At 39.8% G+C, this 22,002-nt stretch overlaps 1 protein-coding gene across 7 annotated transcripts in view; it reads right to left on the bottom strand.

Moving 5' to 3' along the window:
• DGKI (diacylglycerol kinase iota) overlaps positions 1 to 22,002 on the bottom strand; it is a 233,878-nt gene that overhangs the window by 136,788 nt on the left and 75,088 nt on the right. For all 7 annotated transcript variants that reach the window (XM_037389986.1, XM_037389987.1, XM_037389988.1 and 4 more), the window contains exons 2-5: positions 17,177 to 17,285; positions 6,540 to 6,635; positions 3,221 to 3,295; positions 666 to 722 (exon numbers count right to left, since the gene is read on the bottom strand). In XM_037389986.1, the coding sequence (XP_037245883.1) occupies positions 666 to 722; positions 3,221 to 3,295; positions 6,540 to 6,635; positions 17,177 to 17,285 (337 nt within the window). The remainder of the gene's footprint in view (positions 1 to 665; positions 723 to 3,220; positions 3,296 to 6,539; positions 6,636 to 17,176; positions 17,286 to 22,002) is intronic.

Raw genomic sequence — 22,002 nt, 5'->3', positions numbered from 1 at the left:
CAGGCAAGGGTGTTAGAAGGGGTCTGCCAGTGCCATGATGTTATGCCAGCCAACACTGAACTGTCCATGTGGCAGGGAATTGGGCTACCTCTGCTAAGAGCAAGATGGCCACCAAATCAACTACAAAAGGTAAGAGGTGTTCTTGAAACACTGGTTTCTAACTATGCAAGACACATACATGAATATATCAGTAATAAGTATCCAGCACCTTCAAAGGAGCTCAATTCATGCAGTAGCTGGATGCAAATCATAAGGGTTTTGAATGTTTAGTATTTTTTTTTAATGTAAAAAACTTAGGACACTAGAGATGCTTCTTCGTTTTTTTTTTTTCTCCTAGAAGTAAGTAGGAGGAGAGGGAAATAAAAAACACTAGTTCAAAGGTCAGGAAGTAAAAAAAAGAAATGCTACTAAAAAAAGGCAAAATACAGTATAGCTGAATGAATGGGAAAAGAAACAACAAAGATGAAGTAGTTTCCATCAGTGCAAGTAATGGAGTGCTTCAGCTAGAATTCATTTTACATTTGTTTTGGGAGAAGAATGTGTTCCACTGGGAACCATGCTCTGTCTAAGACTCCTCTGAATCTAAAAGCACTGATGCAGCTCCACACCAGGTAGATCAGCACACAAATCAAATGGAAAGCAATCATCATTTCTCCACTACTTACTTCTCTTGGAGATCTGGAGCCTCCTTCTCGGAAAGTCGGTTTGCAGCGAAAATTAATCTGGCATTAAAATAAAGCTGTTTAGAACTGAAAGTGAGCTGAGAGAGAATTTATTCCAGTATGTTGATCTAGGCAAGACTTCCAAAATATTTATTCTCTATTAAAATATTAGCTTCATTAGCTAAATAAAGTAACTTACCTGGATGCCAGAAAAATCTCTTTTCATATGCCATAATAACTCTTCTTGCTAGACCTCTACACAGCCTTCATCTTCACTAATGCTATTACTGCCTGCTCAGTTCAACTACTAAAACTGTCTCCTCCTTCATTAGAAGGAAACCACTTTATCTGTTTTTTTTTCTGAAGAGCATTTGCAACCAAAGTGGACTTAAGCTGAGGGCTCAAGAGTTAATAGGAGCTAAAAATATAACTCTGTAAAATCTTTTTGCACATCCCAGCTTTATGTCTTCATAAACAAAACCTGTGGAGAAGTCTTTAACGCACATTGATGAACTGTACAAATTACCCTAATTTTCTACCTTTTGCTTGGATCAGGCTGCTTTTATATCCACCTCTCCAGCCACAAACCATTTGGGGAGCATTGTACTGCTTCATGCAGTGGTATTGCCTCCTTCAAACGGGAAAGACGGAATGAGGACAACAGAAGCTTCCATGAACAGAAAACATTTTTAGGAATGTGAAGAGAAAAAGAATTTAACAAACAAGGGAGTCCTATAAATCTCTTGGTTTGTTTTTTGGTGGGTTTTGGGTTGGTTTTTTTTTGAGAAAAGAAAATCAATAGAGTTAACAGCTGGAGGGGGGAGCAGGCAGAATGTAGAGAGAAAACATATACTGAAGAAGAGAGAGGCAGGGGAAAAGGCCAAAGGATATGTGAGGTAAGAATGTACTAAATGAAACAGATTCAAGCTTAAGTTCAAAGAATAAAACCCTTCAAAGAACAACACATTTAAGGATACTGCACAGCTATGTTTTGTTATGAAGGTAGAAGGATCAAGTTCCCTCCAAATTTAAATACAACTCTTCCCTTTCCATATAAATGAGTCCTTTCCTCATTTAATAATGGCCTTCAAAATAATAGCTCAAGGAAAAACCACCATCAAAACCAAACAGTAAACAAAATACTTATTACTTAAGAAGAAACAAAGACTTAACATTAGTCTTCCTCCACTGTGCTTCACCTGAAATTGCAATTCATTGTTTCACTGCTGAGTTGTGGCAGGCTGGAAAGAGCCCCAGCTTACATTTATTTTACTTGCAAACTTATACCTTTGCAGAGGGGGCCAAGCACAAGACTTATGCATCACTTCTAAACTCCACAGGCTTTAAGAGGGATGCAGACTTTATAACAACCCTTTGCCAAGAGGTGAATTTCATGGCCTCCAGAACAGCATAAATAAGCTCAACAGAACGGGTTTTACCTAAGTGCTCATTTGCTCTGGCTGGCAATGCCACCAGCTCACTGGGCCATGGAGAGTCAGCACTACTGCTGATGAAGGAAGTCATGAAAAATTCACTTGTAACATTTTGTGCTGAAAGCATGTGGTAATGCTAATTTCACTGTGGGTAAAAGCATCGGGGGTGGAAATGGTACCTCTCCAACTCAGTATTACAGCAATCACTGTGACATTTGTCAACACAAGTCCAAATGCTTGGAAAGGAAAACATTCTTTCCAAAGGGTTGCTGCTATAAATTTGTTATGCATCAACTTCTTTTATGGAGAACAACATTGCAAAACATATAGGAGTGAAGATGAAGCTCTAGTGAAATCAGTGGGGAAATTCCCACTTACCTTTCTGGGTGGGATATATGTAAAGAAATAAAAGGGTAGGGGGAGATTTAACACACTACCAGTTAGACATAAGAAAGACAAATCAATGATGAGAAGACTGAAGTCACCAATAGATATTCTATAGGCACCTGGGGGTGATGAGGGTCTCCTTGAAGGAACTGAGAAGCAGATCAGGTCAGGTGTTCACAGCAATAATGATATTATAAAGGAAAGGTTTGATGTGTTCTATTTTAAGTACAAGAATTTCTGAAATCTTGAGGAGAGAACAATATAGTAAATCCAGTGAAAAATGCTCATAGTAGCATCTTACATTACATTGCTTGTAATAAATACAGCTGTCATAATTTATCTTATGCTGGGTTTAGTTGAGGAATTTTGAAAGGCCTACTTTGCACATGCAGGATACTGCATTTTCCAGCTTCAGTTTTAAGTCTAGAATTCGAGGGAAATTATTTTTAAAACAAAAAATGTGAAAGCATTCCATATTTTTTTTGTTGGTTTGGGTTTTATGGGGTTGGTTTGTTGTTTTTGTTTTTTGTTTAGTTTTTTTAATGGTTCACAGGGTTTGTACAAATCTATTTTAAATAAGTAAGCTGGAATTTTAAGGGTGGGTTTTTTTTAAAAAATATATTGTTAAAACAGCTATGAAAACCTAATTTGGCATACGGTGCTTTCCAGACTGAAAGCTTAGTAAAGGAATTAATGAGTGTTGTCCACATCAGGCTCCAGAAGATGGCAATGTCTTACCTTCTCTAACTGCTCCATGCACGCGTTGTGGACCACAATCTTGCAGGCAGCACACTTCCTCCGCAGAGCAGATTTCTGCAAGAGGAAAGGGAGATGTGTGTGCACGGAGGTGCGCTGTTCCCAACAGGAAAAAAGTTAGCTGTGAAACAGGAGACGGTTCGCTCCTTATGCAACATATATTATTTTTTTTTCCCTCTCTTGGTGCTTTCAACTGTTCTGCATATTGAAAGAAGGTCTGAAGCTCTTCCAGTTAAGAATTAGACTTTGTGAAGAAGAGAGAGCCACAGTACTCCAGCCTGTGAACTAGAAGCAAACGGCTGTGTAGCAGGTAAGGCTGTTAACAGTGGAGATCATCACTCTAAAAGGGAGCAGCCTGCGAAGATGATGAGCAGGGCCAGTGAAAAGAGGAGAAAAAACATACATGCAAATCAGAAAACTCAGACCAGTTCAGAAGAGTATTGTCATTTCATGTTTATCATATAACACTTAATTTGCTGGGGCTGACCATTGCCTTACAGAAAAATATTTGGGTACTTGGGTTGTTTAGCAGAAAATTACAACATTCTCACACAATGTTGTTAAATGCTTATGAAATATTACAGCAGGGACAAAATTCTCGATCTAATTAGGCTGGTTAGTTTTATTAATTTCAGTAGGGCTTTGAAATAATTTCCATTGAATCCCCTGAGCCAAAGCATATCAAAGGCAAGAGAATGTATCCAGGAGAAAGAGAGAAGGGGGGGGGGGGGCATCCTTGCATATACTCAATGTAATAAACCAGATGGAATTAATTTTCATAGAAATTTAACTTAAAGACTTGTGCTTGAGGGATAGAAAATTTATAAACACACTACATGTTGAGATTTATTTGCTTCAGTTTTAGATTCAGTCTGTTCACGTTCATTTAAATCTCTAATAAATTATTTCTTTAGAATTTTCAGTATATTGTAAACAAACTCAAGAAGAAACAGGGAACAGCTTCAGCTCACATTGTAGAATAATTATTATAATTTTACTGCGTCTCATAATTATGAGTCTGAATTATCTAGGTACATCCTAACTGTACGTGTTCACATGTATGTGGAGTGCTGTTCTAATGCTTCACCTGAAGAATCATGAGACTATAACAATTAAGCTTTCATGTGTTTTGTGACTTGTTAACTTGAAGTAAGTTTTTAGTCTCTGTGTTTACGAAGAAGTGTGAAACTACATAAAGGAATTGATCCCTAAGATGAAAAACTGCAGCAAACAAAGGTAACACCTTGCAAGCAGCTATTCTTTTAATATCTTGCTTTTTAAGTTGTTCTTATTATTTTTGAATGCTGGTGGATTTGTATTGAAAGGCTATTAAAAATTCAGACTATCTTTTCCATTGCTTCTAGCTTCTCTGATTTGTCATGAAATGTCAACTCCATACTCCAGAGATGAGTTAATGTTCTGTATAGGCTAACATTTTATGCAAAGTCTGTGCAGCTACAGCTTAATTATTTCTCACTACTTCTCCACTGAAAACATTTGATCTTAAATAGTCTGCATGTAAAAGAACTAAGGCAAAGAAAGACCAGGACAGGCATAGAAAGATGCAAAAGATCTTCGAAAGATCCAAACCGAAAAAGCATTAGCCTTTTGACACATCAGGTTAAATTAACCACAACTAAAGTTAACTGGATTTTCATTTCCATCTCTAGTTCTTAAGCTAATGAAAACCCCATACACTGCAACACGTTATAAACACAGATATCTCTTTCCCCAAAAGGGAACCAATATACTAGTACCTAAAAGCGTAAAGAACCTCAGTCAAGTAAAGGCCAGGCAATTAAGAATCAAGCAACTTTAAACTCTGCTGATTCCTCAGCGTCTTCAGGCCCACTGGCTGGAAAAGTTTGTCACCATGTAAGAGGTCTCCCAACATTCCCAGATACAGTATAAGTCAGTGGGTATAATTTACCAGCTACTGAAAACAGTCCAACACCTACAGAAACATACCTCTAAAGCTAAGACACAGTCTTGCAAATCACATGCAACGTATTACATTACGTATTATGAAGTTTTGCAAATGTCTAAGAAGATGACAACAGTTGTACTGGGTCAGCCCAAAGGTCCACTCAGCCAAACAAATCCTGTCTCTGGTTTTTGCCAAAACCCAGTGCCTCAGAAGCAATACAAGTGCAGGGCAAACACTCAGTGACACTTCCCTTGAATATTACCCCGCAATCTGCAGTCTGTTACAGCTGGGACTTGGATACAGAACTCCTTGTAAGCTGGCACAGACTTCCCAGGCTTGGCCTTAACATTAGATGCCACAAAGTTATCCATTTGCTTGAGAAATTATGGGCATGGATATTAAATTGGAGCTACAGAAAGCACTAGTATTTTAGATCAAAGCACCCCAAAAACTGGGGGTGATTAGTGAGTCAAAATGCTTTAACTTGGATCAAACGATCTGAGCTGGATGGTTGGCTTTTTTACTAAAAGTAGAAAGGTGGTATCATGAAGAGTCAGAGGCAGTATTCACAAACATCCCAGAGAAGAGGGACTCCCTTTACACTTTGCAGTCAGAGGGCCAGGAAGCTCCCTTGATCGTTGATTCAAAGCAAGGACTTGAACTCTCTCACCACGCTTCTTAATACCAAGGTGTTTGGTGGTTTGTTTGCGTTTTTTTCCTCTCTTCTGCTGAAGCAGTTTAACTGAAATACTAGGTGAGGAGTTGCTGAAGCAGACTAGACTTGTAACACCGACTCCTCAAAGAAGAGACACGGATGGGTTAGAGATCAATCCAATGAAATGTTTTCATACACAGCAGAAAAGCTTCAATAGGAAAAGGCAAACCCCGAATATTCTCAGACAGGACAAGGCAAACACTCAAACATAAGTGCACTCATTGCTGGTGAGTGCATTCAAGAATTTGGAAAATTTGGTTCAAATCCTTGCAGTGACTAAAATCACAAAAATTTGATCAGACTCCATTCTCAGAGACCCCAGCAAGTGAAATATTTGTGTATATAGATAAAAAGGTAATTTCTTTGAACATTTCTAAAATACCTCAATATTCTCACCTTTTTTCTCTTGCCATGTCAATAAAGCTACTCATTACATCCATTCTCGCTGTGTAAATAATCGGGGTCACTCAAAATTTTCTGGGGCTTTTTTCCCCAAGCAACAGAGTCTTTAACCAGTAGACTTTTGCCCCTTTTTCCTTATGGAACACAGGCATCAACAACAGCAAACAAATAATGCTCCCAAACATCTGAGCACTGTATCAGTCTAAAGTCAGGCTTGTTACCTCAGAAAGAGAGAAGAAAATCTGAAAATAACTCACTGAGAATTTGACTTGGCAGCTTTCCTCCCCCAGGTAGCAGAGGTCCCCAGAAACATTTGTCTCCAGCCACAGATGCTCTCCATTCACAGCATTTTCCTAGAAAAAGATGATTGTTCATCTGGTTTGTGATATATGTGAGTATACAGAAAGACAGATCTGATTTTCACCACAAATTTAGAAAAAGAAAAAAAAAAAACCCCCCACAAAACCACAAAAACCAACAATCATACAATCATGTGTTGTTCTGGTTTTTTACAACACAAAGCCATAAGAGTATTTCTCTGTCTTACCACCCCTGCTTAAAGGATGCTGATGATACAATGAACTGTCACCAATCACACCTGAAGTATTTTTGTGCACAGTTCAGTGAAACTTTGCCCACGTTTTTCGCACATGCTGCACTGTTTGACTGGGACCCTAGATTTCGTAAGCATATGATAGTATACAAAATTTAAAGAAACAGAAAATCAGGAGAGGTGAAACAAAACCATGACTACTGAACTTTCAGTTGGAGAAGCCCAAAAATTTGAGAACAAGGCTCAGAAGTGCAAAATAACATACTGACATTAGGACTTTAGGCTTTAGGATAATAAGATAGTTTAGACAAGGAGAAACGCTTTAAGATGGCTGGATCGACACTGTATGAAAACATCAAGCAAACATGAAGTGGCCAGGAGAGACCAGATTTTAATTTTATACCTGAAAGAATGAAACATTCAACTGAGAACACTCAGAAAAAAAGTTTACCTAGCACACTGACCATTAGTAGTGATTAACAGGGTAACACCCGATTTTTCTTTGACAGTCTCATTTGACTAAATCTGTACTTTAATTCTTAAAAATTCTTGTTCTGAGGGAATTTGGTTGTAGAAAGACTTCAGTTTTAACTTGACTGTAATCCTGGCTCAATTAAAAAAATCTAAGAACTCTACTGTACACTATTTGAGCAAACTGAATAAACAGGATTTCTGTTCAGCCAGAATTAGAGCATGATGGAAAATGCTTTGACAGTCTCTGACATTTGGTTCCCACACTGCAGAAGTCACAAATGATGACGCTTACCAAACAGATGGCGTCCAACAGCAGGATGCTCTGAAATAGCCATCTCGGTTAAAATAATTTATTTAAAATACCACTGACAGTTTCCAAGTGATGAAATGAGAAAGCTTCTCTTGCCATGCAGATTTCTTAGGTAATGCAGAGAAGCAGAAGTGGCAAAATCCTTTGCCTTCTGGACTACGAGTGCATACACAATAGACAAGACCTACACAAGTCTGCACATGGTGCCTACCACAACTCTGGTGTTTACTTCAAATTAACCAAGAGGATGGGAACATTACTGTGTTTTTTCTGGTAGGAAGTCTACCTGTCCATAGGTCATCTGACTTCATCAGAAATGCTCTCATTCGTGTCAGACTCAGTATTTTCCCTCGGCACAAGGGGCTGGATGAGACTGATACTTGGATTCCAGTCTACTGCAATTACACCCTGATTAATCTTCATTTAGCGGCACACTGTTCTGTACCTCCGTTTCCTCTCATCCTTTTGTCTGTCTGTCCACCTGAGCTGTAGACTCCTCGGGACAGAGATTTTCCTGAACTGTACAGGTCAGTGCACAATAGTTTAGGTGAGGCTTTTCAGCACTTTTATAATGTAAAATAGCTTTTAAGGACTTGAACTAGCTTAAGAAATTCTTCAGGCCTTACTCAGATGGTAAATTACGCAGACTGTAAATTCTTTCCCTTCAAGTTTATCCTCATGTTAAAGCAATTTTCCCTGGCAAAAACTGTATCAGTTGTACAGCGTTTCATGGAAGCCTAGTGACACCATACTAATAAAACTACGATGCTCACAGTACTGCTCAATATATTAACTTCTTGTCTAGTTTATGAGAAGCCAGACAAGAAGACCAAAGCAGGATCTGGGCTCTACCAAAGAATGTTTGACCTGAGCACATTCTCTGATGACTTAGCAGTGCAAACTCAACATTATAACCCAGAGCAAAGTTTTATGGATTACAAAAGATGTTTAGGAAAGATCGACTATGAAAGCCGAGTAAGTAAGCACACAGCCCCTGAGACATCATTTTTAATGAGGAATCAAAATTATATTAAAAAATAGATTAAACAGCACTTCAGTCAGGCCATGTCCACATAACTTGCCATCCAGGATTTCTAAAGATAAAGTGGACCATGTCCATAAACTAGTTTAGACCAATTGACTATGTTCTCCATTTTTCCAGACTGTCATAGATTCACATGTCTAACTTTACATCACAGTAGAAATAAAATCAGTAAGCAGTCTACAAGGATGACCTATGTAGTTCATGCTATGATAGACTTCTGACAAGACTAGATAATAAAAATGTAAATAAGTCAATCTGGTATAAGTGGCACACCTCCAGATACCTACTGCCACAAACAATTTCACAGCACTGTGTGTGAAAACTCACAATTTCAATTCCAGCAAATTGACATTTGAAAAATCTTCTTTCATCCTGAATCAGAGCAAATTGCTGAGACATCCCAGGATGAAATGCCCTCCCTCAAAAAGCTTTGTCTGTCGATTACTCTGCCTCAAAATAAGATCAAAGGGAAATATTTGAACTTCACTGTTCTAAATTTTACAGAGCACTATCATTTATATGATGTGACATTCTGTTGCCACTTAAGCAAATCAAGATAATATAGTCAAAGGAAAATGCTGTGACCTTTACCAAGCCAAATTTTTCATTCAATTCCAATAGAAAATTTTGACAAAAATAAATGTATTTCTATGAAGAATTTTGACTTCAGAAAAATCAGTGTTTCCTACTCCATCTACCAACACAAACTGACAGAGGTCACTCTGATCACCTCTAGTATGAGCTCCCATTTAACACAAAACTAGAGCACAGTAAAGGCTACATCAACACGTGTATATTTTGACACAGGTATTTTTCCACAAGAGCTTTGAATTCAGCAACATTTTCATAATTTGCCAGTTTGGTCTATATTGCACTTGATGTCTTTATGTTAGCTTTAGGAGTAAATTGCTACTTAAGAGGCAACCGTCCTCTTTCTGTCCCTGACCCCTTAGACCCCCGTCTCACGCTCTTGCCATTTTCCTCGTGACTGATCTAGTAGCTGTGAAGCAACACATGAATCAGTTGATCTGATGGAAAAAAACCAGACGACTTATCTACCAAATCAGCTAGGCAAAATTACTCGCCCTGTGACCACATAACTGCTGGATCTCACACAAGCCGTGGTGGGTTAAAGGTGGGTTCAGTGGGGCTGATGCTTTTGGTACCCACTCAGCGTTAAACCAGCTCAGCTGATCTGTCAAATCATGCTTTTAGTCTGACATGCTCTGCTTTGACTTACTGTGTAGAAAAGGGATACTGCCCATCATCGTGGATATAACAACAATTACTGTAGGCCAATATCCTGCAGTTAAAGAATGAACTGGGAACTTTGTTTCCTCTCTTGGCTTCCCTGCCCTTGCAAGTGTGTGAACTCCACGTCCTCTGAAGAGACAGAGCCCCTGCTCACTGAAGTGGAGGCAGCAGTGCTTTCCTGGCAGATGCAGCCTGCCTCACAGGGGACACATGAACTCAATATGCTCTCCCAGATGGAGACCTCCCATTTGATTGCTCCTGATCCATTACCACCTTAATAGCAAACCATTCCAGTATTTCAAATATTCCTTGCATATGAAACAAAAACTAAATACAATGCACACACACCCCCAAAGTGAAAAAGAAATAGGAATTCAAGGACTAGGAGTCTGGGAACAATGTAATTGCATGTGCGTGATCATAACTTGCTGTGCATATTTCACTAATTCAGCTGGGTTTCTTCTAAGTGCCCAGCACAGTTAAATAACAGAGCATGTGTTACCACCATTCTAAAGCCCTTAAATATCTCCATACCTCACTGTTTGTCAAGCTGCAGTCAGAATGGTTCCAAAAGCAATGCAGATAAACCCGAGTAATTTAATTTGCCATGTTAAGCAGCTATAGACATTCAGCCAAACAAATATACCAGTCAGCTCAACTTTTTAGTTCAAAGGAATCGTAACTCCAATTCTAACGGGAGGAATGGAGCTCTCCTCTCCTCCACTCCTGCCGTGACTAGCATGCTGCAATAAATTATGTAAGGCAGATTTCTAAAATAAGCCATTAAGAAATTTTTCCCTTTGTTAACACTCCAGTAAGAAAGATTAATCTTCTTAAAAATATACATTTACCTGATAAACTTACGATTAGTCTAAATTCAGTGTTCAAGCAATCTAAATCTAATTAAACATATTTGTGAGCAAAAATTATTAGCTTTAGCCCTTTTCTTTATGAGGTCCCTATCAAGCAGAAACGAGTTTGTTTGGATGTCTTTTTCCCAAATGTCTTTCATGTTTAGCTTGTGTTTTACCCTTAACTCTGAAATTCCAGAGTCTGTAATGCTTATATAATAGCAATGTCCCAAATGGTTTTCTGTTGATATATATTCTCAAGGTTAACTCCACCTTAGCACATTTTATTTTGGGAATATTCTAAATGAAGTCACCTTTTCTTTAATTATTATAAATGTAATATGTGGACATAAAACAAAACATCACAGAAATACAGTATTGCATCATTATTTAAAAAACTTGAAGATAAGTAGACTCCAACTTTCAGAATTACTTTTGGGCGTTCAGCTTCTAGGTCTAGGTTCACCATATTCTCTAGCTTTTTCTGCCATTCTCCTTTCCCCCACCATGCTTTTCAACATCCCTGCATCAGTTACCTAGTCCTGTATCCTCTGCTGAGCTTTTAAGATTCTTGTCACCATCATCTGAAAGATCATCTGTATGCAGAAGCAGAAAAACAATTGTCTTCATGGAGGAGCAACGTCCAGATGCTATCAACAGAGATGATGATTCCCTATGTTCCCATGAACTATTATTTTGGCTGACAACTTAACTTCAGTCTTTTTGGCAGCAACGGGGAAAAAAATACCTATTTTCAAGAAGGGCACCTTCTGTAATACCACTGCATCCTCTACACACTGCTGGAAAAAGGAAAAAATAAAAATAGAGGTGGCCACCATTTTGATAGACAATAGACCTCTTTTTCCTCTTTAGATCTCTCTGGAAAGATTAGTTCTCAAACCCTGATGAAAAAGAAACAGCAAAGTAGGACTACTGATCCTGAGCACATTGCTTCAAGTGCCATCTGCACACAATATTTCAGCAATTTTAAGTATGCACGAAGCTTGAACTTATCACTACTTATTTAAGTGGAACCAAAGCTCCCAATGCCTCTACATGCTTTTATGTGACTAATGCAATACCCATACCCCAGCGTTCTCGTTTTTCATGTGAGCATCTGATAACATACATCTCTTTCAACTGTTCCCAATTACAAAACTTAGTCTTGCAGACACACCAATGAAAGGGAAATATTCTTTCGTACAAAAATTAGTATAGCTTTTAGGAATTGATGATACAGAAGCCAAACCATTCACACAGAAAAGAAATACACTTATCTAGACTCACGAGGGAAATATTTGATCATATGTAGAACACCTATTAGCGTACTAACACACGTTAGTTATCCAAAGTGTAGTATATCACTAGGCACTTACAAACACTGTATATGAAAGTAAACGGACAGCACTACTGACCAATGCCAAAAAGAGGCAGACTATAATGTAACAGATTCATTGCAAAGTCACATTCATTGATTGTAATTAACTCACTGGTATGGGCCACCTCACTGTCTATTTATCTAGACCATACTCCTTCAGTTTGTCTACAAGAATGTTATGGGAGATAGCGCCAAAACCCTTGCAAAAGTCAACATAACCACCATTGCTCTCCCCCCATCTACCAAACCAGTCATTTAATTACAGATGGCTTTCAGGTTGGTCAGGCATGATCTCCATAAAACCATGCTGACGTATCATTCACTTTCTTATACCTAATATTTTTTGAAATGGCTTCCAGAAGGATTTGCTCCATCATCATCCCAGGAATCAAGGTGAGACTGATCAGTGTGATTCCCTGGATCCTCCTCCTTGCCTTTCTTGAAGACAGGATTGACATTTGCTTTGTTGCAGTCCTCAGGAACTCCTCTTTCAAAGACAACATAGTGTTCTTGCAATTATCAGCCAGCTCCCCCCAGTACCTTTGCTTGCACCTCATCAGGTCCTGTGGACTTCTCTATGTTCAGTCTAAGCGTCCCCTAACCTAATCAACCATCCTCTACAAAGGCAAGTCTTCCTTGCCGCAGCCATGTCCTGGTTTTGGCTGGGGTAGAGTTAATTTTCTTCATAGTAGCTGGTGCAGTGCTGTGTTTTGGGTTTGGTGTGAGAACAAAGTTGATGGCACACTGATAGTTTTAATTACTCCTAGGTAACATTCATACCAAGTCAAGGACTTCTCAGTTTCTTGGGCCCTGCCAGCGAGAGGGCTGGAGGGGCACGGGAAATTGGGAGGGGACACAGCCAGGGCAGCTGACCCGAACTAGCCAAAGAGGTATTCTATACCATAGGGTGTCACACCTGGTATATAAACTGGGGCCTGCTGATCACTGGTCAAGGACTGGCTAGGCATCAGTCATGGGGTGGTGAGCAATTGTATTGTGCATCACTTGTTTTTTCTCCCTTCCCTTTGGATTTCATGCCTCTCCCCTTCTCCCTCCTTTTCATTATAACTTATTATTTTATTTCAATTATTAAATTGTTCTAATCTCAACCCATGAGTCTTACATTCCTTTCCGATTCTCCTCCCCATGCCTCTAGGGTGCAGGGGGAGTGATTGAACAGCTACATGGTTACTTAGTTACTGGCTGGGGTTAAACCACAAAAAGCCACTGGTGTCAGGGGCCTGCGATGATTCCTGAAGACAGGCCTTAGCAGTAAAAAAAAAAAAAAAAAAAAAGCACACATTTTGCACATTGGTTTTTCCATGTCCTTTGTCACCATGTCCCCTGTTCCATTCAGCAGTGGCCCAACATTTTTCCTAGTGTTCCTACAGCTGATGACATGTCTACAGACACCATTCTTGTTGTCCTTCAATTTTCTGTTAGATTCAACCCCACGTGAGGTCTGGCTTTCCTTACCCCATCCACATGCAATTGGGTAGTGCCTTCTACAATCCTCCTGGCTGGCCTGGCCCTGCTTCTACATATTATCAAATGACAGTTTCCAACTTCTGCTCAAACACCTCATTTCTATTCTTGTTAAGATCTGGAAGATTTTTTTTTTGTCTTTTATACATATAATTTATGCTCTAAGGTTATAATATTTCTCCTCTGAAAAACATTCTGCTTGCACCCAAAGAGTTCTGACGATGTATTCACATAACACAAAGCATGGATCAGTCTCAAGTTGTTTCACTGAACTCCAAGAATGGAAGCTGTGCATCTTCAAATGCCTCTTGCAGGACATAACTAGGGTTTCAAGTCTTGAGGTCATGCACCATATGTGCCTGCTGAGGAGAAGGCAAGAAATGAGCATCAACAGAAAAATGCATTATGGACAAACAAAATGAGATATTTTGGGCCAGTGGGAAGCTCAACACACTAATATCCTAGTGGCTGTCAAGATTTTTGTAGGTACTAAGTAAAGCAAGAGCTAGAAGGCAGTACTTAAAAGGAAATTACAGGATGACTTTGCACAAAAGCTTGTGGTTATTTTCCTTGGAAGAAAGAGGCAGTATGAAAATATACAAAGACCTAGATCCCTAATGGTGTACAGGCACTGTATGAGGCGGCTCAGTCCATACTTACTTGAGAATCTAGGCTAGAATTATTTGCTTTATCATGTAATACATGGGAGTGATGCCTAAAATGGGGGAGGGTGAGAGAAGGGGCTATAAATGAACATATCACAGGGACAGGCATTTAAGGTGGTTCCTTTTTGGTAAGGCATATTCTGCATTTCCCTCTGGCTATAACATTACCTGCTCCAGAGAACATATTCTGCACAGCCCTGCTGTGAAAAGATAGCATTAAATTAGACAACAAAGCTACAAGTTAACCTGAATTAGGTGTAGCAAGTGTGATGAAACAGGGCATTTATAAGTATGTTAGAGAAAAGAAACCTCAGGGATGACAGTAGCAACAACAATAAGACATACTGTTTCTTATATAAAAGGTCTTAAAGAGACATCAGAGTCATCACCTCCATTTCACAAGTAGTGAGGCTGATGTACAAAAAGACAAAAGAGTCATCTGAGCTCACTCACGAGGTAAGTGGCAGAGCAGGGAATGGAAATCCCACTCTCTGAATCAGTGTCCTGTTCACAAGACGATGGCATCTGATAATGGTAAATCACCTGCAAGGAGTTCCAGAAAAGGGCAACTATAGCCAGGGAATTCTTTCCAGTTATTACTGCGAACAAAACAGGGAGGAAACATTTCCTACTGCAAAGTCAACTGACAACTTATGTTCATGTCATTTAGACTCTGGAAAGATCTCCCATCACAGGTCCTTGGAGAATCATCCTCAGAAATACTGAAGAGCAGGGTAAGATAGATGGGGGATGCAACACGCACAGATTAATGCTGCCTTCCAGCGGTTAAATACAGAGACTTCCTGTCTGGCTCCAACACATCTTAATTCAAATTCCTTTTCAGTCCACCAAATACACCTCTGGACATAAACATCAGTATTTGAAGTTTAACTTTTTTCTTTACTGACATTCACTACCCTTTATAAACCCTGTCCATTTCAGCTTCTTCACACCTCCAAACCACCTCCCTGATATCTTTTATAATTTATAAAAAACATATATATATCACAGTATATTTTACTGTGACTCAGATTTGAGAAACGCCTTTCTCCCTCACATTCACCAGTTAGTTCAGGCTCCTCCCAGCCACAGATGTCTCCCACTCAGTATCCTGTCCCTTTCCCCACATGCCACAGGATTGCCTACCTTCTCCAATCAAAAGGTGAAGTAAAGCAGGAACAACCTGAGAAGCTGGAACAGCTGAGAAATTGAACTAACGGAAAATCTAAACCATAAGCCAGGAAGTGCGAAAACACACACATACACAACTAAACCCCACAATATTTAATCAATATTCACCAACATATTTCAAGACCTGTAGTATTTATGTACTGGGATCACATGAGGAACCACACGGTAAAATTACAGACAATCTGCTTTGAAGAAGGTTAAGTTGCGGTTCTTGGGATTGGAGTTTAGGTTTTTTGGGTTTGGGTTTTGTTGCTGCTGTTGTTTTTAAGCATGATTTTGAAAGGTGTTTAATTTAGCCTGTGCCTAACCCTTCACATATGTGACTGATCCTTGAAATTTCTACTAAACTGCATTGATGACTCAAAGCAGACATGTTTTAATGCCTTGCTTGTCAGGATCTGGGTTTCCTGGAGCAAAAGATCAAGGCATTCTCCAAAGATCTGCCAAGAGGATTCCATGTAAGCTTTCAAACTCATTTTAACACTCTATGTTGAAGTACAGTACTGAAGAATATCACAGTGAATCTAATACAGCTTCCTGCAGTACAGCCTGTAAATTTTTATCACTTTAAACTTCAAGTGCAACAGCTGGGGCTGAAGCAGAGTATGTTATCTAGAAAGCCAACTGGTCTCGGTATACAGAACAGAAATAAACATAAGCCATATTCAAAACATATGCTACCTTAACCTAAAAGCCACTTGGGTGGCTGGTGCCTTGATACTGCCATGTACTGAGTTCTTTACCAATAGCTGAGAGTGAGATCTACTGTATGCTTTGCTTTAAATGGGACACCCCTGTAACCTACTGGCTTAAGGCTCACCTCCTTAGCATGTACCAGTGCATAACTACATAGAAAGTGCATGGGAATGGTTCAAAGCTGTGTCAGGGGAGGTTCAAACTTGACATTAGCAAATATTTCTACAGAGGGCTATCAAACACTAGAACAGGCTTCCTAGAGAGATAGTTGATGCCCCAAGCCTGTCAGTGCTTAAGACATTAAGATAGCATTAAATTAGACAAAGCTACAAGTTAACTTGAATTAGGTGTAGCAAGTGTGATGAAACAGGGCATTTGGACAATGCCCTTTACAATACGCTTTACCTTTTGGTCAGCCCTGAATTGGTTAGGCAGTTGGACTAGATCATTGTAGGTCCCTTCCAACCAACATAGTCTATTCTAGACAGTCCTAAACTGTGCCCTTCTGAAGTAGCCCAGAAACATAACAGAAACAAGGATGGGAGGGATGGAAACATGATTTCTGTGTCTACAAGACAGGAGAAATCTAGCCATACACACAAAGTATTGTGAACAAAGATTTCTACTACCTACTCTACAGGCCAAGCCAACTCAACATGTGCCTTCAGCTTTAACTTTTGGCCCATCAAGCAGAGATAGAAAAACTCCACTGTGCTAAAATCAGATCACCTTTGGATGACAGATCTTGCCAAGAAGGCAGCAAACAAATGTAGCCAGACAGTTCCCAAGCTGGAAAGTTTGAACAGCTAGTCTGTGCTGCTAAAGTCTCCACAAGTTTTCATGTCTCTGCCTTGCACTTCATTTCATAATAGAAGCATGTTCCCAATGACCAGCACTAATTCTGATGGCAACGTCTTATGTTGACTTAAGGAAGGAGACAGCACTAGCCAAAGATTCTGCTCAAATTAACTGCCAAAAACCCAAACACCTACAGTCCACTCTAAGGCCGCCCTTGGTTCCTTCACAGGTCCATTGGAGACTGCAATGTTGAGGGAATGCACAGGAGCCAAGTGCTGGAGGCCTGACCTGGAGATTGCTTTCCTGCAAATTGAAAAGAAAAAACACACATAAATGGAGTGTATATCAAATATAATTACCCAATATAATAATCCACCCCACCCTTCTCCAGAAATCAGAAGAGGCAGTACAGCATCTAATTTCAGCTTGGGTGAAATGGTGCTTGAATGCCATCTCCTGCTAAAGCAGTTTAGGAAAAGAATAAAGTAATCTGATCACGGAAAATTACTGTTTAATGAAGATCAGTTACTCATCTGGCACTAAGCTGAAGTTTCAAATCCAGTGGATTACAAATGGTTGTTTGCCAGTTTCAGTGGAGTCCTCATTCATTACGCTTACTCCTCACCTACCATCTGCACCTGCTGCATCAACTCATACATAATTCCAAATAGCCCTTATTGGAGGAACGAAATTCGAGTTTATACAAAAAGTGTAACATCTGCTGCTTTTACTTAGTTTATAGGCTGGGAAAAGACACCCATTCAGCATCCAACAGGTAAAACAAGATATGTGGACAACACAAGTCAGGAAGGGGAGTCATATGCTACTACCTTTTTTGAATCACATCAGCATCCCTCAAGGTAATATAGCTTCTTCCCACTTACATTTCAATCCTATCTTTTTGGTCCAAAGTCATTCTTACAGCTCGAGGCATAGATATCGCCTCCGTCAAAAGTCACAGATGGTGACCAGAAACCCTCCTGGAGCTCCACAAGCGCTGAGAGCTTATCCACTGCCTGCTTCCCTAGAGGCACCCAGCCCTGCCAGATCAGCCTCGAATAGTGAGCCATCAGGTGGGAAGCATCGTACGCTGCTGATACAAAGCTCAGCTGTACTTGGGCAGTAGATTTCATAAGGCTTCATAACACTATTGCGTTGTATATTTTAGCACTTGGTGGTGGTGGCCAAAACAATCTCACAGCTTCAGCTGCAATGATTCAGAAGAGGACAAAAACATCTCAAGGAGAGATCTCCTTTTGTAAGCCAAATGCACTCATCCCCCACAAAGCGAAATGACAGTCTGTTTGTGTAAAGTGCATTTTTGTGATACCACTCCCACAGTGCAACGGCTATTTATAGCATCTCCTAATCTTACTGCTCTCCCAAAGCAATAAAGGTCAACTGAGCCAGCGATGACAATCCAGGTCAGCCATATGCTAAACAAATCTTTTCATTGTCCTGAACATATACGGTGCCATATATATCCACAGTAAAGGAGCCTGGAAGCCTCACTGCTCACAGTGCACATCTGGAAAAATAAGCGAGCTGAATCAGAATTCCTTTCCTGTGAGTAGCATGAACAACTCAGAACATTCACATCAGCCTCTGATCAGCCAGTGCCCCCTTTAACAACATGGGCAAGACATTGACATTAAGGTTTTTTTCCAAAATATTTTGCATTTGATAAAAAACCCATTAGAAGAAAGGAGCCCAAGAAAAAGACTTTCACCACCTGGCCGTATCTCAGGAGAGAACAGTTTAGCAAGCAAGATGTTATGCCATATATGTCAGTAGAATATAAGCTACACATTTTCTCAATTACACAATTAAGGCCTTAAAGAAATAAACCACAAAACACTACAATACTAAGTTCTTTGAAATATATTTTTCCAGGAAACTGTCCTTTATATGGCAGGCTCCTTCCATGCTGTTTTGGGTACTAATGTAATTGTTAGTACTTCCTAAACACAAGAGCACATTCTTGTGACTATTCATGGTTTATAACATGGCAATTTGTTTTGGTGGAAATGGGGCACTCTCACATTTTCCATCCTGCATCACTGACAGTGATAAAGCAAAGCTACTTAGTCCTGCCCTCATAAGAGAGGAAAGTAGCATCCACTTTGTGCAAAGCAGTGCTTAAGTAAAGGTGGCATAATAACAGTGTTAGCAGTTAATTTTTATTTGATGAAACGTGCCGATATTTTCAGTCAACACAGTTTACAGCCTATTACTTGTCAAGCAACAGAGCCTATAAAGTTGCATGCATCCACTAAGCAAATCCACTAAAGCAAGGTTTGCAATGACTTTTCCTAGGAACAAATTTATCTGACCAGTCTGGCAGCAAGGCTTCTAGCTGGAATGCAAATTCAGCAGAGACTTAAATGGTAAATAAGCCTAATGAACAGCTACAGACATCTCAGCATCAAGCTTTGGATACTATTTCAAGTCAGAATTAGAGATGTGCAAGCCTCCTGCAGCAGAACCTGAGTCTTGGCCCACATTCCTTTAGAAGCCAGCCGAGGCTGATGAGCCTTTTGGCAGAGACCTGGCAGAGTTTTGTGCCAACAGCCTGCCCTTCCTCTGCATGTCAAGTTGGATTTATGGCTTTGTCTGGAAAGCACACAAAACACAGGCATGACAATAATGCCTTTTTTTTTTTTTCCCCCACATTTGTTTTAACACAAAAGCCTCAAAATTATCTCAGGGATTGCAAACTTGCACGAACCAGCCAGAAGTGACTCAGGGGGCAAGCTGAAAATGCCTACTTTTACACAGCTTCTTATCAGAACTTTGTCTCAGAACAAAGAGAGACACAGAGTGTCAAAACACGCTGTATGTACTGCAGAAACCTTTCCCATTGAAAAAAAGGAGGTCAGGCTAAAGAGCAAACACATGGCCTTCTATTAAGTGTAAGGCAGACAAGAGAGGGGAAAACGGTGGGAAAGAGAAGGTAGCACAAATCTGACACCAGAACAGATGCCGAGTATCCAGGTGATCATATCTCATCTTACTTTAACTAGCAGATTACACCACCTGGCACTTTTCCAACAGCAAGGTAACATGAATGGCTTTTACTTATCTTTCCCAGCAATTTCATCTCCACTGTGCTGAGCACGTGAACGAAAACACAGGCTCGACAGACATCCTTTGCCATAGAAGCAAAAGTAATCACTGCTCCCCTGATAAGAGACAGCCAAAAAAAGTGAATCTGTGCTTTCATAATACATTCCACTCTTCAGCCTACGAAGTCTACACCTTTGTTAAAATGGGCACGCCAGCCAGCTTGCTGATGTAGCAACCAACAGCAAGTCAAAGTTGCATCCTAAGTAATGAGCTGTATTGTAACAATTATTTTTTCATATCCAGTAATCAGTAATTTGTAGTAGATGTTATCAGCTTAGCTAACACACCACTGCTATAAACAAGCATGGGTGCACATACATGTGTATGTCATTAAATATACAACAAACAAAAATATCTGATACCAATTCCATAATTGATACCATTAAAGAAATTCTTTAATTGAGTAGTTGACTGTCTTGGAAACCAAGAGCAATCAGACATTCAAGCTACTCAAGTATAACAACTGTTTTTTTGGTAAAAAAGCACCACATTTTCATTTCACTGAAAAGTCAGGCGAGACTCAACCTACTTATTAGATCAAAGGATTTGATTAGGGGGTACTCGGGTTTATTTCCAGGCTTCGGCTTTACTGAGCCTTTTCCTCCACCTAAGGCATACAAAAATCCTCCAATGAGTTGTTTAGACTGAATATTTTATGCCTGAATCCTCAAAGACCACAAAAGACAAATAGTCAACAGCATGCAGCTCATGTAACTGTTAGAAAAACCTGTTTTGAAACAAAAAACTTAGTACTCCATGGGTTAACAGATTTGAGTGTCATTTTAGTTGTCACTGGTGTTGGAGTTGCTGCTCTTCCAGGCTGGGGTTACCACCTTCCTTTTTGTAGGGGCCGAAGCTACCACTGGGACAGTCTCTCAGCTGCAGGCTGAGAGATCATATTAAAAAAAAAAAAAAAAAAAAGAACACACACACACACACACACATAATCACACAAACGCTCAGTGTGGCTTCTACAGATCCTATGGCTAAGATATCTGCCAGAAGACTGCTGGGAGTGTTTTCTCAAAGTTAACCTAGATATTTACTGACAAAAGGACAGACACTTATATAACAACGTTTAAGTTACAATAGTTCTGCTTTTCTTTGAATATTCAACGTAGATAAACCCTACACCTGCCAGCTCTCACCTTTGCCAACCACAACTTGAAAAGCCCTGTACAAGGCCACAGTACCTGCATGCTGTATGAACAATTTATATGCACCTGAGTTTGGAGGTGGTTTCCACTCCTGCAATTTGGTGCTTGTGAAAGCCACGAACAAGATGTACTGGCTAAATTCTGACATTATTTCAGTTTTCCCCACACATCTCTGCTGACTGCACAGCGCTCCTGCAACCTGCTGCTCCCAGCTCACCTTCCAGGCATAATATTCTCCTTTTAAGCTGACCAGGAGCTAAACATCAGGATTCCCAAATTTTTTGGCGTTTGCTATAAAAGGAGCCAACTTTAGTCAAATCAAATTTAGTTCCAGTATCCTGTCTCTGATAACGGCCAGCAGCAGCAGGTGTTTACAGAAGCACTGGCACAAATTGGGTGATCCTTCTGACATACTCCAGTCCCAGCTTCCAGTAATCAGCAGTTTAAGGACTTCCTGAGCTGGAGGCTGCTTCCAGACCTTTGTGCTTAATAGTCTGTAATGGGTCTTTACTCTAGGAATGTGTTGGTTCTTCCCTGAACCCATTTATACTCTTGGTCTCCACAGCAGCCTATGTAATGAGCTCCACAATTTCATTATGGGCACTGTAAAGTACTTCCTTCTGTCTGTTTTAAAAATTCTGCCTGATAATTCAATTGGGTTATCATATTCTGAGGAACAGCAAGTAATCACTTGCCTCTCTACACCTTCTGTGATTTTATGAATCTATTCATATACC

Source organism: Falco rusticolus, chromosome 5 (assembly GCF_015220075.1).
Source record: "Falco rusticolus isolate bFalRus1 chromosome 5, bFalRus1.pri, whole genome shotgun sequence".
Classification (NCBI taxonomy): Eukaryota; Metazoa; Chordata; class Aves; order Falconiformes; family Falconidae; genus Falco; species Falco rusticolus.
The sequence above is the reverse complement of the archived record's forward strand: the minus strand, read 5'-3'. Positions and strand labels throughout refer to the sequence as shown.